General features: G+C 36.9%; 1 protein-coding gene across 5 annotated transcripts; it reads left to right on the top strand.

Moving 5' to 3' along the window:
• The first annotated feature begins 268 nt into the window (after positions 1 to 268).
• On the top strand, positions 269 to 14809 carry vegfaa (vascular endothelial growth factor Aa). Of its 5 annotated transcripts, none has more exons than XM_052578787.1 (8): positions 269 to 1016; positions 2993 to 3035; positions 4762 to 4854; positions 4973 to 5169; positions 5445 to 5521; positions 6009 to 6041; positions 11797 to 11928; positions 13471 to 14809. In XM_052578787.1, exons 3-8 carry the CDS (start codon positions 4845 to 4847, stop codon positions 13487 to 13489), a joined length of 468 nt encoding a protein of 155 aa, XP_052434747.1. In that variant the 5' UTR covers positions 269 to 1016; positions 2993 to 3035; positions 4762 to 4844; the 3' UTR covers positions 13490 to 14809. The 5 variants fall into 5 exon arrangements, 4 of the variants coding, with proteins under 4 accessions (XP_052434747.1, XP_052434744.1, XP_052434745.1 ...); XR_008157436.1 differs by lacking the exon at positions 4762 to 4854 and adding an exon at positions 10305 to 10539 and having other exon boundaries at positions 280 to 1016; positions 13471 to 13482; XM_052578784.1 differs by lacking the exon at positions 4762 to 4854 and having other exon boundaries at positions 280 to 1016.
• The last annotated feature ends 457 nt before the right edge of the window (positions 14810 to 15266 follow it).

Genomic DNA, 15266 nt, shown 5'->3' with positions numbered 1-15266 from the left:
AGAAACTGGTCAAACCTGTACAAAACAAATAGGAAGGTGTAGTATGAGGAAAAAAGAATAATGGACCTACTGATTTAATACAGTTAAAATGCTTTCGTAAACCTAAACCTATTTTTGTACTGTCTATGAAGCTGAATAACCCATACGCAATGGGCATTATGCATAATTTCCCACCTTCTGGAGTCCTGCTCAAGTCGAGCCCTTCGCATTGGAGCATCGCACATACGTGTGACTCTACGTAAGACTCTTGACCAATCAGCGCCTGTATGTCGATTCTCCAAGATCTGCTGCCTTGAGCATTAGAAGCGCTGAACGACAAGAGCGAGTGACAAGACCTCTCCACTCCACGCCAGATACAACGTCAAGAGACTACAGAAACCAAAGCAACAGCGGAAATAAGACGAGGAAAGAAGGAAACGTCTGCTGCTGTTGAACCAGGGACTGCCACTGGATCACTTTATACCGGCACATGTAGCGTCTTGCTCTTGATGATAAGCATATGCGCAGAAGCCGTTCTCTGGCCCCTATAGAGAGGTTGCGCTTGGAAGTGTAACTTACGAAACTTTTTGATATTTTGTTTTGCCTGTGACGTTTTGGAATTAGATTTATTAAACGTCGACTTTCCGTTATACTGTGGATTTTAAAGGAGAAAAAGAAGGCTTATATATAGTGTGGATTTTATCCGGTTTCTTTTCTTTAGTACTATTATTTTATTTTACTGTTATCGCTATTATTTATATAGTAGCTAGCCTCTTATATTTTCTGGAGGAGCGCTACCGCTCAAGACGCCCGTTTTCGTGGATTCGACGCAGGTGCTTCGGTCCTGAAGCGCAGAATGGAATTGTTACTTTGACCCACGATATCACGGTTCATTCATATTCAGCAGCTTCGCTTTTGACTGTTTTGAGAGCCAAAGACTGTTCAGTGAACACACCACTGGAATTACAACCATGAACTTTGTCGTTTATTCGATACAATTATTCTTTGTGGCTCTCCTTCATCTGTCTGCTGTTAAGGTAAGGATGTGCAATTTACTGGTTTTGAAATGATGGAAGGATAGAGCCATTCATTTTTTATTAATGTGTAAACCGAGCTCAGAGGATATAATGCACTTGTCCAGTGCCATTACACCATTTAAACACTAGGTTACCTGAAGTTTCACGTGGGATTTCCTGCTTAAAATAATAGATACTGTTATATTAGGAATATTTAACTATCAATATTGTGCAGCCCGACCTGTTCCTTTTCTGAGAAGTACAGGGATTTAACATAAATTACACAAAGGGTTTAGTTAATAAATTAAAATTACTACGTAATAAAACAGACTACGTGCTGTAACGGGAGTATACAGGCTACGGGAGGCTAAATGTGATGAATACAGACACAACATTGACTTTATGATTTTTATTAGTGCTCGCGATGCATTGATACTTTAAATACTGCAACCAGCTGCTCTCTTGACGAGAATAATGACAAGATATCACCTGAACGCTTTCGTTTCTTTGTCTCCCGCCTAATTAATTCATTTACTTGAATCGTGACATGGCAACGCACGTAGCCAATGTTTGATGTCGTGAAACATATTTGTATGAGGTAAACTGCCGTCGTTTGTTGATTGTTTTTTTTTTGTCGTCATTGTCTCAATGTTGGGCGCAGAATATAAATATAAGATTTGTTATATATATATATATATATATATATATATATATATATATATATATATATATATATAAATATCTGGTAAGATATAAAGCAGATGGTCTGTGAGGCAAACCGGCGAGATTCTCACGCAACACCGAGAGCTGTTGCGCCAGTCCACACGCCACGCCACGCCACCTGCAGTAACGCGCCCAACCAGCGACCGATCACGCGCTCACGCCAGCGAGACTAATCTGTAGGCGGGAAAAAAGAATAGTCTTGAGTTGTAGCAGCAGAATCATTGGCTCTGCGCAGCCGCTTTGAATGACAAATGAACTCCCATACTAAGAATTTAGAAGATGAAATTCCATTAAAAAAAGGATTATGAGAGATTATATACTCTGAAAAGAATCTTTCTGAAAGCATTCAAACTCCCATAGGCTATTAGATTTGGAAAGTCTCTCTGGTTTTTATAGGTCCGGGGCCCACTAGAGGGCCTTAGCAAACTTCCAAGGGGACCATTGGATGAATTACAATTATTAAGATAAGTCTAACTTAATCTAATTTAGTTAACATCCAAAAAGGTTGCAGTTTGGGTTTATTTGCGATTACAGGGATTCTTTAGTTGTACTCACACGGATCATAGCTAAAGCACTAATTTTTCTTCTTTAGGGGTTGATAAGGTATAAATGCCAATAAATTGACATCATATTTCTTGCTTTTTTATTCGCACCATCAACAGCTGTGGATTTTACTGAAGGACATATGGTTCTCGAAACTAATGGAATCATGAAATAAACTGATGTTGATTGTCTATTGAGACTGCAAGTTTATGTTAAGCAGAAGATTAGAAAACAAGCAACTTTTTAATCATTACAGCAGTAGCAGAGGAAATATTTTAGACTAAATAGCCTATTGGCAGTACACCTATAATAAGTGTTTATATTCGGACTATTTTAGATTGCTTCGGGGGTACCGCGGCGGAGTAACCCAGTACCTTTGTGATTCTTCATAGACATAAACAGAGAGAAGTAGTTCCGGCTACGATGTTCTTCCGCAAGACGCAAGCAGTTCTGTTTATTAACCGATAGAGCGTCAAAAGTTCCCTACCGCAGCTTTAAGTCAAAAATCCTTACGTACTGTATATACCAAGCATCTACAGTAATTCTAGATTCTGGCTATGTATTGAGTTAAATGAAGTGCTTTTGGTTGTGTGAAACGTAACGAAATGTTCCATTTTCGAGAGTTTCCCGAGCATTACTATTGGTTTCTTTCAGTGGCGTATAACGTAGGTCAGATTTAACCTGTTTTATGTGTTCTGTGACTTACAATTGTCACTTTTCTGTCCTGACAGGCTGCCCACATACCCAAAGAAGGGATGAAGGGCAAAAATGAGGGTAAGTCTCTTTATATGTACAGTGTTCGTAAATGTTGAAGTGTGTATGAAATGAAAAAAGAGTCCAGCACCACCTGGAGGATGTATATGTAATGACATTCTCAAGGCAAAGATTAAACTGCCAATGGTTTTATCCCAGTTGTGAGGCAGGTAATAGCCTACAGTACATAGCCCATCCAATACTGTATGTTTGCTGTTCTCTTTTGTTATGCAACACTCTCTCTCCTCAATCAGTTTAATGTCACTTACATAAATATTTGCTTGGACCCTCGAGATTAGGAGTCAGGGTATATTTCCCACCCTCATTAGGATCGTCAAAGTGAATAATTTATTCTACCCGCAAGCAACCTTGTGTGGCGTCATTGACCATGGCTGTGTTTGTTTATTAACAAAGATTGCGTGATTTATTCCTGATTTCCCCTCAAGGTCACAATTATTTGTTAGCAGTGGACCTGGTTGTTTGTATAGAGTCCCTGTTACGTTTCTGGGGGAACGTGTGTTGTTATTTTTACGTCATTCCCAATCTGCTTCCATTCATAAGCACTTTCCCACAATGTAGAGCTCTCTTATGCTAAACGGTTTCGATTTGCATTAAATAAACATACTGAATCCTGGTTAGTAGTATTAAGTCTGTTTATATCTGACTTTGCACTTTGCTAAATGATACAAACATCTTGGTTATAAATGAAGAAGTGGCATGATAGAGCACTGGGTGAAATGTGTCTGGTACCACCAACTGATTACTAGCAGTTCCTGACTTTATCATGATCAGCATCATCAATGCTGTTGTGTTTGGTTTGCTTGCATTGCTCTGGGGCACCGACAGATTCATGGGTGGCAGGGAGTGTCTGGCAGGGTGGGCTTCTCCTGGAGGTCAGGTGTCTGCAGTGAAGCCTGGCGCCACACTGCCTGAGGTCACGCTTTTCCCTGGCAGTCTGTGGGTCATGAGGCACTGGGGTCAGAATGAATGATGGGAAGTCAGTACAGACTAGGGTGGATGTGCAAGTGGGGCGCATGTGCTGCTCAACATGTGTGACATGCCTTTTTTTGCCCACTTGGGAAAGTCAAGTGAAGTCCCTAGTGAGCAGAACAGGCCTGAGTGAGGTGTTACGCCATGGATCTGACATTAATGGTGCCTTGCTCAGGAAATATTTGTTTTTGTAAAGAATGGAAATGATTTACTCAATCTAATTTGATTCCAAACAAGCATGCTGTTATTTTGACCATGTAACGCAAAAGGAGAAGAATCTTCACGCCGCTCTTTTCACTGTTACCATGACTGCTGGCTAAAAAATCTGCAATTTAGTAAAACAAAAATATAGCAACTTTAAATGTAATCCTGAGTAACATATTAAGGTTAAAAAGCATAATCACATACTTTACATGTGGCTTAGTATTTTAGTTGACACATCAAAATAAGTGTCTTCTTTAAAGCACGAAAAAATATTCATTAAACAATGATTTAAAATATGCTTCAAAGTTCAACTTTAAATGTGCACTTTTTAAAAGTTTACTTAAGAATGTTAAGAAACAGTCATGAAATTCACCTTTAGTTACATGAATATTATATAATGTCTAAATGTACAAAAAAATAAATAATAATAATACTTTTAAGATCTGTACACTACAAGTGCACATTCAATTCAATTAAATGCACTTCTTTTTCACAAGGGTCAAGACTTCTGAGAGACAGACTCAGTCATGGTCTTTATGAACTGTCATTACAGGGAAAAGAGCCGCATGAAGATACTTCAAAAATTCTCTTTCTGTGTTTCACAAGAAAAATAAATAACAGCATACAGGTTTGGAAATGCATGATGGTAAGTAATTACAGAGAGAACTTCATGTAAACTGTGCCTTTAATTTGACAAAAAAGAAAAGAAAAGAAGGCATCAGTAGCATGACACTGACTGAACTCTCACTTTGCTTCCTCTTTAGTGATTCCCTTCATGGATGTGTACAAAAAGAGTGCGTGTAAGACGCGAGAGATGCTGGTAGACATCATTCAGGAGTATCCTGACGAGATCGAGCACACCTACATCCCGTCCTGTGTGGTTCTCATGCGCTGTGCAGGCTGCTGCAACGACGAAGCACTCGAGTGTGTCCCTACAGAGACGCGCAACGTCACCATGGAGGTGAGACTGGTTCAATCCAGCGCGTGCTTCCTATGACTTCATGCTTGCCCAACACTGGGACAGCGAGGTGGTGTTAACTGGCATGTCAGCTATGCTGTTTACCGCTGCACACTGTGTTTACACCCCGTTTATGTGGCTGAAGTTGCTCTTGGCCACAGTTGAGGCCTGGTCTTGTCATTCATTTAAGTGTGTAAAATAAAATAAAAATGACAAAGTACACTCATGAATGCATGATTACATACTAAATGGAATTTTTGTTTTGTGTTTTCTTGTAGGTACTGCGAGTCAAACAACGTGTATCGCAGCATAATTTTCAACTGAGCTTCACAGAACACACCAAGTGTGAATGCAGGTACGTCTCTAAATCTGAGATTAAATGCATCTTTAAGAAATGGTTAATTCCAAGATGTAAACTGTCCATTATTTTTTAAGTTTTCACACTTATTGTTTACTATGATGTTATTTGTTCTGTTAGAGCACATCATCTTCAATAATTCAATACACATAAAGATATTTATTGGCATCTATGGTTCCAAGAAGAGCCTTTAACATCCATGAAAACTTTTTTTATTGGACAAAAGCTTTTGTATAGTGGAGAAAGTTTATTTGGGTAATTAAATTGTTCTTTAGATTTAGAAGAAGAAAAAAATGTTATTTTAAGAACTGTTCACTGAAAGGTTCTTTAAAGGAAAATCTTCTTCTATGACATCACTGTGAAAATCTCCTTTTGGATCTGTTATAATGTAGTGTGTAAATGGTGACGATATTTATTTTGAGTGAACTGTTCCCTGTAAATCATGAAACGTGATTTAAACCTCTGTTGCATCTGTCTTTTTCAGGCCAAAGGTAGAAGTCAAATCAAAGAAAGAAAAGTAAGTTGAGTTTTATTTTTGGATTATTATTATTTCCTATGTCAAGCTTTTGGGTGATTTTAAGATAACAGATCTTTCTGAAATGGTCAATTCTTCCACTTTTCAACTTGGACATTGTGGGATTTGGTTAAGATTCATTTGTTGACAGTGTGGACGGTTCTAGATGGTTCATGGGAAGAAATTGCAATGACTGGGTTGATTGAGCGGCGATGAGAAGCAGCCAGCTGGACACTATGTTAGCAGTTAGCACAGTTAGCACTTATCAGTCAGTCTATTAGCAGTAAAGCTCAAGTGACGCAGTATATCTCTAGCTGCACGCCTGGACTGACCAATCAATTTGAGAGCATAATGCACTTTTAAGAATGTGTTTTCAGTAGGAGCTAGTCATTCAGACTTGATTTGTCAGTGTTTATATTATGTACATTACATGACTCTTTATGAGTCTTTACTGTCTGTATGTGAGTGGAGCGAATTTGGGTGAGAAATGAAAGTATGCATATCTTCATCATTGCCAGATTAATGCTTGCTTTGTCATAACTGGTGCATCCCATTTGCTTATTGTTGAACACTAGTGTTAAGGTGATTCACAAGAATTTTGCCTTGAGTGAGAGCACTCTCAATGAACTCTGATGTCCACAGTGCTAGCACGGTTCACTTTGTAAACACACAGCACTGTCAGTTTACTTTATGTTCACTTACATGTAATTCCAAACATAAAGTTATCCAGCTCACAGCGTCTCAAGGTCATAAAAAAAATGATAAAACCCTGTCTTCAGCGCTCCCTCTACTGGATCAGTATCGCCACTGAGTACTAAAAATTCACAAGCATTGTCCTAGCATTATAAAGAAATAAATGAGTGCGTATTAAATATAACAAAACCATGGTATTAGTCATTATGATGCTCAATTGTTTGGTAATTTTGTCGCAAATATATTGTGAGAATTTATCAAATCGCCCGGTTACTACTGCAACCGCCTCGACACACCCTCAACCCTGTTTCCCACAACAAAGCTAATAAAGTGAAACACTCGACTGTTCTCACACCCACGTAGTCAAATCAGCTTCCACTAAATGATACAACAGCCGAATCCCTCCTAATCCTCAGGCGCAAACTCAAGACTCACTGCTTTCAATGGCACTTAATCATGACGCAACACCCCAAACAAACCTGCTTTTTCTTTTATTTGGCTTTATATAGCTACTGCATCTCTATTTCTGCCAGGTAACCATTCATAATTTAATGTTTCCCATCTACTGAACATGGCGCTATCATAAAGAAATAGTAATTATGCAAGTCATTTTGGATAAGAGAATGAGCTAAATTCTGAGTATGCGCCCTTTGATAAATGTCCAGTCACAATAAATAAAAAAATGAATAAAAAATAATGACGCTTGCTTGTTTGATCTGAAACAAACACATTTTACCATATTTTAGCACATTTTACCAAATTTAAATATTTTTTAAAAAGGTTTGCAACAGCAATTTGATATCTATTTTTTTAAATGTTCAGATTATATGCCTTCAAATGTGGTAAATCTCAAAAGTGGAGTGTTGAGCTGGTCAGGTGTCCTCCAGGCCTCCCTGAGGTTTTACAGCCCATGGTGCTTGTGTTAAAGCCTGGATTGCTCTGTATATATCTCTTAAGAGTGCTGACCTGCTGATAACGGAGTCTTTTAAAGGATTGTTTCCGTTTTTCTTTTGGGGCGAAGCTCCTGCACTTTATGACGGTCTGTGAAGACCACCCGCCGCTCTCCTCATTCCGCAGTTGCTCAAGTCTGACCCTTGACTGCTTCCCCACACTAATCATAGTAACAAGTTTCTGTCGTTAACCCACTTTTATTTTTAGCTTTTTAAATAGTAGGTGATCCTGAGATGGAGGTCATTGTTGGTTATCTTGAGCTGTTTCACAAACCTCATTTAATGCTATTGTTTCTTAAAGCGATACTCCACTCCAAAATGAAAATTTTGTCAATAATCACTTTACCCCATGTCGTTCCGAACCCGTAAAAGCTTTGTTCGTCTTCAGAACACAATTTAAGATATTTTGGATGAAAACAGGGAGGCTCGTGACTGTCCCATAGATTACCAAGTAAATTCCTCTGTCAAGGTCCAGGAAAGTATGAAAGACATCATCAGAATAGTCCATCTGCCATCAGTGGTTCAATCGTAACGCTATGAAGTGACGAGAAAAGTTTTTATACACAAATAAAACTAAAATAATAACTTTATTTTACAATTCATCTCATCTGTGTCTCTCCACATCAACATAGCTCCATTTTGGAGAATATGAGCTGAACGCTCTTCTGTGTCATCAGTGACACAAGGATAAGATTTCTACGTGTATTTATGGTTTGATTTGAAAGAAAACAGCGCATCCTTGAGGAGCGGCTGACACAGAAGAGCGTTCACTGTCTGCGTACAGTTCATATTCTCCACAATGGTGCTATGGCGATGCGGAGAGACACTGAGAAGTCATTATCTTTTTTTTATTCGTGTACAAACAGTATTCTCGTCACTTCATAACATTACGGTTGAACCACTGATGGCAGATGGACTATTCTGATGATGTCTTTCATACTTTCCTGGACCTTGACAGAGTAATTTACTTGGCAGTCCATGGGACAGTCACAAGCCTCTAATATCTTAAATTGTGTTTCTAAGATGAACAAAGCTTTTATGGGTTTGGAACGACATGGGGGTAACATTTTCATTTTGGGGTAGTGTAAACTTTTAATGGGATAGTTCACATAAAAAAGGCTCACCCTCAACCTGTATCAATTTCTTTCTTCTGATTAAAATATAAAATATCTAGATAGTTTCTGGTCAACATTGACTTCCATAGTCAAAGTCAAAGGGAAACTGTAGCTGTTTGGAGACCGGTTTGGTTTTATTCACGTCAAAAATAGAATTTAATATAATGAATCAACCCTACTAGATTAATTTATACCAAGAAATCCTCATTTTATGAGTAAATACCTCTTGAAGGTAACTGGTAACAGAAAAATCAAATCAAATATTCAGAAAAATATATAAATAAATAAAATTTAAAAAATCACACAAAAAGGCTTTTTTTTTTTTTTTTTCAAACTACGCATTTTGTTCCTTCAACTAAAAACCGCCTTGACACCAATTGGTCAAATGTCATCTCAAAAATGGCTGTGAAAATTGAAGTTAGTGTTAATAAAAAAGCTCTTTCAGCATCTTTTTGCTCTGGTATTTTATGTAATGGGAGTCGGGTAGGTTCAGGTCAGGGAATGTTCCCAGTTTAATTGGATGAGCGGCGGCCGTGTGCGTTGCTGCACCTATAGGTTAATGCGAGCGTACAGAGATGGATGAGGTTAGCTGAGAGGGCTAAATGAAATCCGTTGGTCATGGGGCTAAGCGCCGGCTCTCTGCGTGTCGTCTCTCTCAGCACGTAGGCAAGCGTTCACACTGGGGGCGGGGAGCCCAGCGACTCTCGCTTCTGATTCACAAGCTCAAGTTCAGCTCCTTGTACTTCGATCCTTACCTCTAAGCTCCTCAAACACACACACACACACATACACACGCGATGGCTCCGTTCCTTTAGCTGCTTATTTGGATATTAGTGTCTGCCGTTGACTCCTGCTGAGGACTGTCCGTGACGCACTGCTCCTCGCTTTAACTGATGGCGAGTTGGGTTGTGTCAGTAGGATAATTTTAGTGGTCTGTACTAATACCAGGGGAATTTCACAAATCCCGGTGCAAATTTAAATATAACAGCAAAAATGAATAATGAATATGAGTTTTACTTATTGAAAATACTAAATAAATAAAATAATAATAATAATAATAATAATAGGTTCAAAACTGCCTTTGCACTACACACATTAAGATTTCATAATGTTTTCTAAATGTTAAGATCTATAAATAATTTTTAATGTTTATGCTCAATAAGGCTGAGTTTATTTGATCAAAAATACATTAAATTTTGAAAGTTGTGCTGCTTCATATTTCTGTGGAAACCGGGATAGAAATTATAAATGAACATTAAATGTCTTTAAAAAAAATTCATTTGCAGTGTTAGTTAATATCAAAGTAGTATTTTTCTTAAACAAAATGTTAATTAACTATAAAAAAAAAAAAAAAAAAAAAAAAATATATATATATATATATATAATGTAGTGTTTATTAAAAAGTATGTTTTTTTAAGTAGCAGTTTTTGACATCCCTAGTGCTGTTTGATCTTTCTCAGCAGCTTCATTTAGATGTCCATTTCTTGCGTTATTTTCCTGTTTTGCAGAAAACCCAGAGTGGGGAGGGTTAAAAGCCGAAAGAGAGCAAGAGAGGGAGATTCGGGCGATCTCAGCGCCTCGGCTCACCTGCGCTCAAGCAGTATTTTGCTCTCAATCATTGGCTTTATTTCAGGGCGGCTTGTTTGCTCTTTGTAATCTCACTTGTCCTGTCGGCTTAAAGCCCCAGTCTGCATTTACTTGTACTCTAATTCACACGGCCCGCAAAGAGGAAAGCAACCAAAGGTAAATAAACAGTGGTTGCATGGCTGTCTCTGTCATTATCGTACTAATGTCCTGCCACAGCTGGGATGACGCCACGCTTGTGTGATCCCTCACCTGTATTTCGCCCCCTTCATGTTTCTGAGATCAGCAGTTGAATCTCTCTCCTGTAGATGGGCTTGTCTTTACTGCACTGGAAACAGTGACATGACTGTGCCATTTATTTAAAATGCATTTTTAATACTGGTCTAATTGAAAATTTGGTTTAAACCTCTTTTGTTCCGTTCAAGGCAAAAATAAACAAAAACTAAATAAACAATAAAAATGGTATTTTGTGTGTGTTGATGTGCAGAACACATACTATTATTACCTTTTAATTTATTTGATTATTTTTATGTGGATAAAAGAAAAATATTATGCATATTTTAAAACAACATCATTATAAAAATTAAGGTATTTCAGAGTCTCCTTTATATTAAGTCAACTTAATGAAACATTGACTAATAAAATGTTTTTATTTTTACTGTAAGTGAATATTTTACTTTCATATTACAGTTGGTTTTGATTTTGTTAGTAATGTTTTTTATTAGATTAACCTACATTAAATAACCTTTTGGCTGATTTCTAAATAAAATATATTGATTAGGTATGGTTTGGTCTTTATGATAAATAAACATTTTACTTTGTGTGAAGGTTTTTGTCTTTGGGAAAATATTCATATTAAACCAAAATGTAAGGGTTGAACAAAGCAAAAACAAATACATTTGCCTGCTTACGTTTGTTGTTTTTGTTTTTTCAGCGTAGGTGCAATTACACAATTAAGAAAGTCACATTTTAGAACAGATAATGTGCCTATGAAACTGTTTTAGTTCAAAACTGTTAAAGATTTGTGCTCTGTGTCAAGTTTCTGTAGCTGAACAAACCACTTTAACTTTGCTTTTGCTTCATACTTCTTTCATTGGTGTATATGTGAATGTGTGTATGTGAATGCACTTGTCTGTCAGTCCAACAACTGTTCTCGTCTGATTTCACTGTGTCTCATGTGTGCTCCCTGATGGATGAATGGATGAAGTCATTATTTCCTATCATCACACACAATCTGCCACTAATGCTACCCATCTTCAACACAAAGCAAAAAAGGACCCAAATTTGTGCAATGAATGGAGGTGGTGTGTGATGGTGAGGTGCATGAGCGTGTGTGTGTGTGTGTGTCTTCAGCTCTCTGCCCAAATCACTAGTGCTTAGATGTCTCTCTGTCTCTTCCTTCTGCTTCCCTTGCAGCCACTGTGAGCCTTGCTCAGAGAGAAGAAAGCGCTTGTATGTGCAGGACCCCCTCACCTGTAAATGCTCCTGCAAATTCACACAATTGCAATGCAAGTCCAGACGACTTGAGTTAAACGAAAGAACTTGCAGGTTTGTTTATAAACTGTCACCACGTGCAACATCTTCTTATCGAGTCATTTTCCCTTCTATACTGAATCTGCATGGTGACGTGGTGTGTGTGTGTGTGTGTGTTTGGTGTATTTCAGTGAGAGACATTTAATGTCCGAATCTGGTGCAGTACTGCTGCGCACTAACAGTCACATCATGTGTTTGGTGTTAAGCATAGAAATGATTAACAGTGTCTGAATTTGCCTGTATTCTGTCAACAAGCAACATGGTTTAGTTTTTGTGTAAACAGGCAGGTATATGCTGCATATGTGTGTGTGTGTGTTTGTGAAGTGCAACTCACACATCCTGCTCTCAGTAGTTTGTTGGTTTTTGTTTTTTATCTTGTCATTTTATGTTCATAATAGGTCAGAATTGAATTCGGTATTATTGATTTTGAAAATCATGCCATTATCTATTCATATTTCAGATAACTAATATGTGAATATATACTGTAAGTGTGTCCATGCTGTCTGCTTCTCATCAACTGTCCCACTAATTTAAACTGTGTGGCCATATGCTAGCATTCTGTATTTGTTGTCCAAATGTTACTGTTATGTTTTGTGGAGATCAAAGCATACTTTGATCCTGTGCTCGTTCCACCAAAACCAATTTTTTTCCCCATCCAAAAATCCAACAGCTGAACATTTTTACATATCCACTATACAGATAAACTAAAATGTTTCTGATTAGACTGCCAGAAATACAAAATTACTTAATTGATTTCTTAAGTATTAAGAACTAAGAGCGCTTAAGTATTAAGTGCTCTTAATCATACTGAATGTTCACTTGAAGTGTACTTCAACAAGCATATCAAATTCTGTACTTGCTGATAATATAATATGAATGAAATAAAAGGCAGCTTAAGTGAATTAAAGAGAGGGACTTTCACGACTGCTTCATAACATACTTAAGTACACTTTTAAAAAGCAATAAAAAAATTACGTTTTAAATATAATTATGTTTTACTTTTTTCAATACGTAAAATAGTTTTTATGTGTTCACTAACACACTGCACATGACAATTACTTGATTATCATTTTAACTACTGTAGCTATTACTTGAAATTAATATATATTTGAAATGCATAAATGTGTAGTTACAAATTTACTTCAAGTACTTGAAATACAAGATTCAACATGAATGCCAGTACAAACAGTGCACTTTATTTATTGATTGAACTAAATATAAAGATGTACTTAAGTCCTACGTACAGTAAGTGGATAAAAAAATCCCTTTAAAGTTCAACTAGCTGCTTTTTAAACTTAAACTTAACATGCAACTAAATGTGAGAAAACATTATATTTCACACTTATAGTATATAACTAAATATATAATAAATATATATGTATGTTTAATTGTGAGCACTACTTTTCGGTTGTAAAAGCGTAGCATGGGAAAAGACTAATTAATTCTGATTGGTTGGGTGGCAAAAAAAGCACAGACCAATAAGTGCATAGGATTTTCTTGACCTATTTTGACACTAATTTCAAACAGATCTCTAACCAGTCCATTGTTCTCTTTCAGATGTGAAAAGCCAAGATGATGAGCGTCGTGCTGAGCAGAACAATGAATGAAGGATTTTTTTTTTACGGCACAGCACTTTTTAAACCTGAGAATGCATTCCCTGGACGAACTGCAAACACTAGCCTGAACGAAAAGACATAATAAAACGAGGGCAGGAGATACCATCCCGATGTAAATTTTTAAGATAGTAATATATTAATATATAGAATATATATTATATATATGAAATGACAATGACAATGTGTGACGCTGCTATCACCTACAAGTAAACGAAGACGCTGCTTGGCGTGTGAATGGGATATATTTCAGTGTCACTGCACCTGGGCCTGTGATTGGACAGAACACAGTGAGGTAACACTGTGGATTCATATTTAAAGACTCGGATCGAATGTCCAAGACTTGAGTGAAAGGTGCAAACGACAGCCTCCAACCCTTTACATGAACAGTTACAGACTGTCAATCAAAGGAGAGGATGAGGATTCTTTCCGGAATGTTCGGAACATTGGGTCCAGGCATGGGATACGAATGCGGAACTATCTCTTTCTGTGATGTCACTCTCACTAGGGTGAAGTCACCCTGTACTGACTAACATCCAATAGGACTTGGTGTGATAATACTAAAGGGATATTACATATATGTACATATGGAGATAAAATAAAAAAAAAGGTACAAAATTCAAATCGATTCTGACTTTTGCTAAGGAACAGGCTCGTTCCATTCACCGCAGTAGTAAAAGATAACACAGATATCTAAGATTAACGTTTTCCAAAGAGAATATTGCACAGGACTTTAGGAACTGTTCATTACCACACAATATCGGTGTATTCATATCTAATATCCCTTTGTGTAGTTCACTACATCTAATTTATAATGTTAGAATATGTTCAGTATTCTGTGTATTTAATTTGATCTATTTATATTCAGTGTTATTGTTGATATTGTTTTGATTTGTTTCCTATTGACATTGTCACCAATTTGAAAAACTGTGGACGGCTTTAAAGAGCGAAAGACAAAAGATAAACAAACACTTCAACATTCCTGAAGCGCCTTTTTTCGTTTATTGTAACGTTTCTGACTGAACGATCAGTTCGGTGGAGACACGAGGCCTGCGGACGAGGTTTTATGATCGAAAAACAAAACATTCTCTTTGTATGAAAGTGCCAGAAATGAGTTTTTGTTTGTTTGTTTGTTTGCCATGTACAGCCACATTTTCAGTATATATTTCACAGTAATATATTTATTGGTGCTGTTAATTATTAACATCCTTTTGTGTTTTTAGTATAACTAGTAAACATATTTATTTTCAAATGATATTGTTTTTTATTAAAGCTAAAATGGATTTCTGTTTGGCGAGTGTGCTGTTTTTTGTCAAATGTTGGTACATTTATAAAAGTAATAATACATTTTACTTGTGCACTCACTGTAGGACAAAGCAACTGCAAATTACACTTTAAGTCAAGATGCTATAAAGCAATAAAAACAATGCCTAATATCACAGTCCATACAAATATTTAATGAAAACTCAGAAAGAAAAAAAAGAAACACTAGGGTAAACTTTCACTTTGACTTTTTTACATTGAGATGAAAGATACATGGAAACTGCATAAAAGCCATCACATTTTTCTGAATGATCTGTGAAGAACTACCATCATTTACACACCCTCATGTCATTCTGACCATGTACTGTTTTCTTTATTCTTTAAAAACTTGCTTTACTTTTTCATATAACTATAGTGGATGGTTATTTATGCTTCCAAGCTCCAAAAAGGACCAAAATCACCAAAAAGTCATACTGA

This window comes from Carassius gibelio, chromosome B16 (genome assembly GCF_023724105.1).
Source record: "Carassius gibelio isolate Cgi1373 ecotype wild population from Czech Republic chromosome B16, carGib1.2-hapl.c, whole genome shotgun sequence".
NCBI classification, from domain to species: Eukaryota; Metazoa; Chordata; class Actinopteri; order Cypriniformes; family Cyprinidae; genus Carassius; species Carassius gibelio.
Note: the sequence above shows the minus strand (reverse complement) of the source record. Positions and strands in the feature narration are given on the sequence as shown.

Coding starts and splice junctions, on each gene's coding strand:
- vegfaa (XM_052578784.1), top strand. CDS start 951: ATGAACTTTGTCGTTTATTCGATACAATTATTCTTTGTGGCTCTCCTT. Junction 1,017..2,992: donor TTCATCTGTCTGCTGTTAAG/GTAAGGATGTGC, acceptor CTGTCCTGACAG/GCTGCCCACATACCCAAAGA. Junction 3,036..4,972: donor GATGAAGGGCAAAAATGAGG/GTAAGTCTCTTT, acceptor CTTCCTCTTTAG/TGATTCCCTTCATGGATGTG.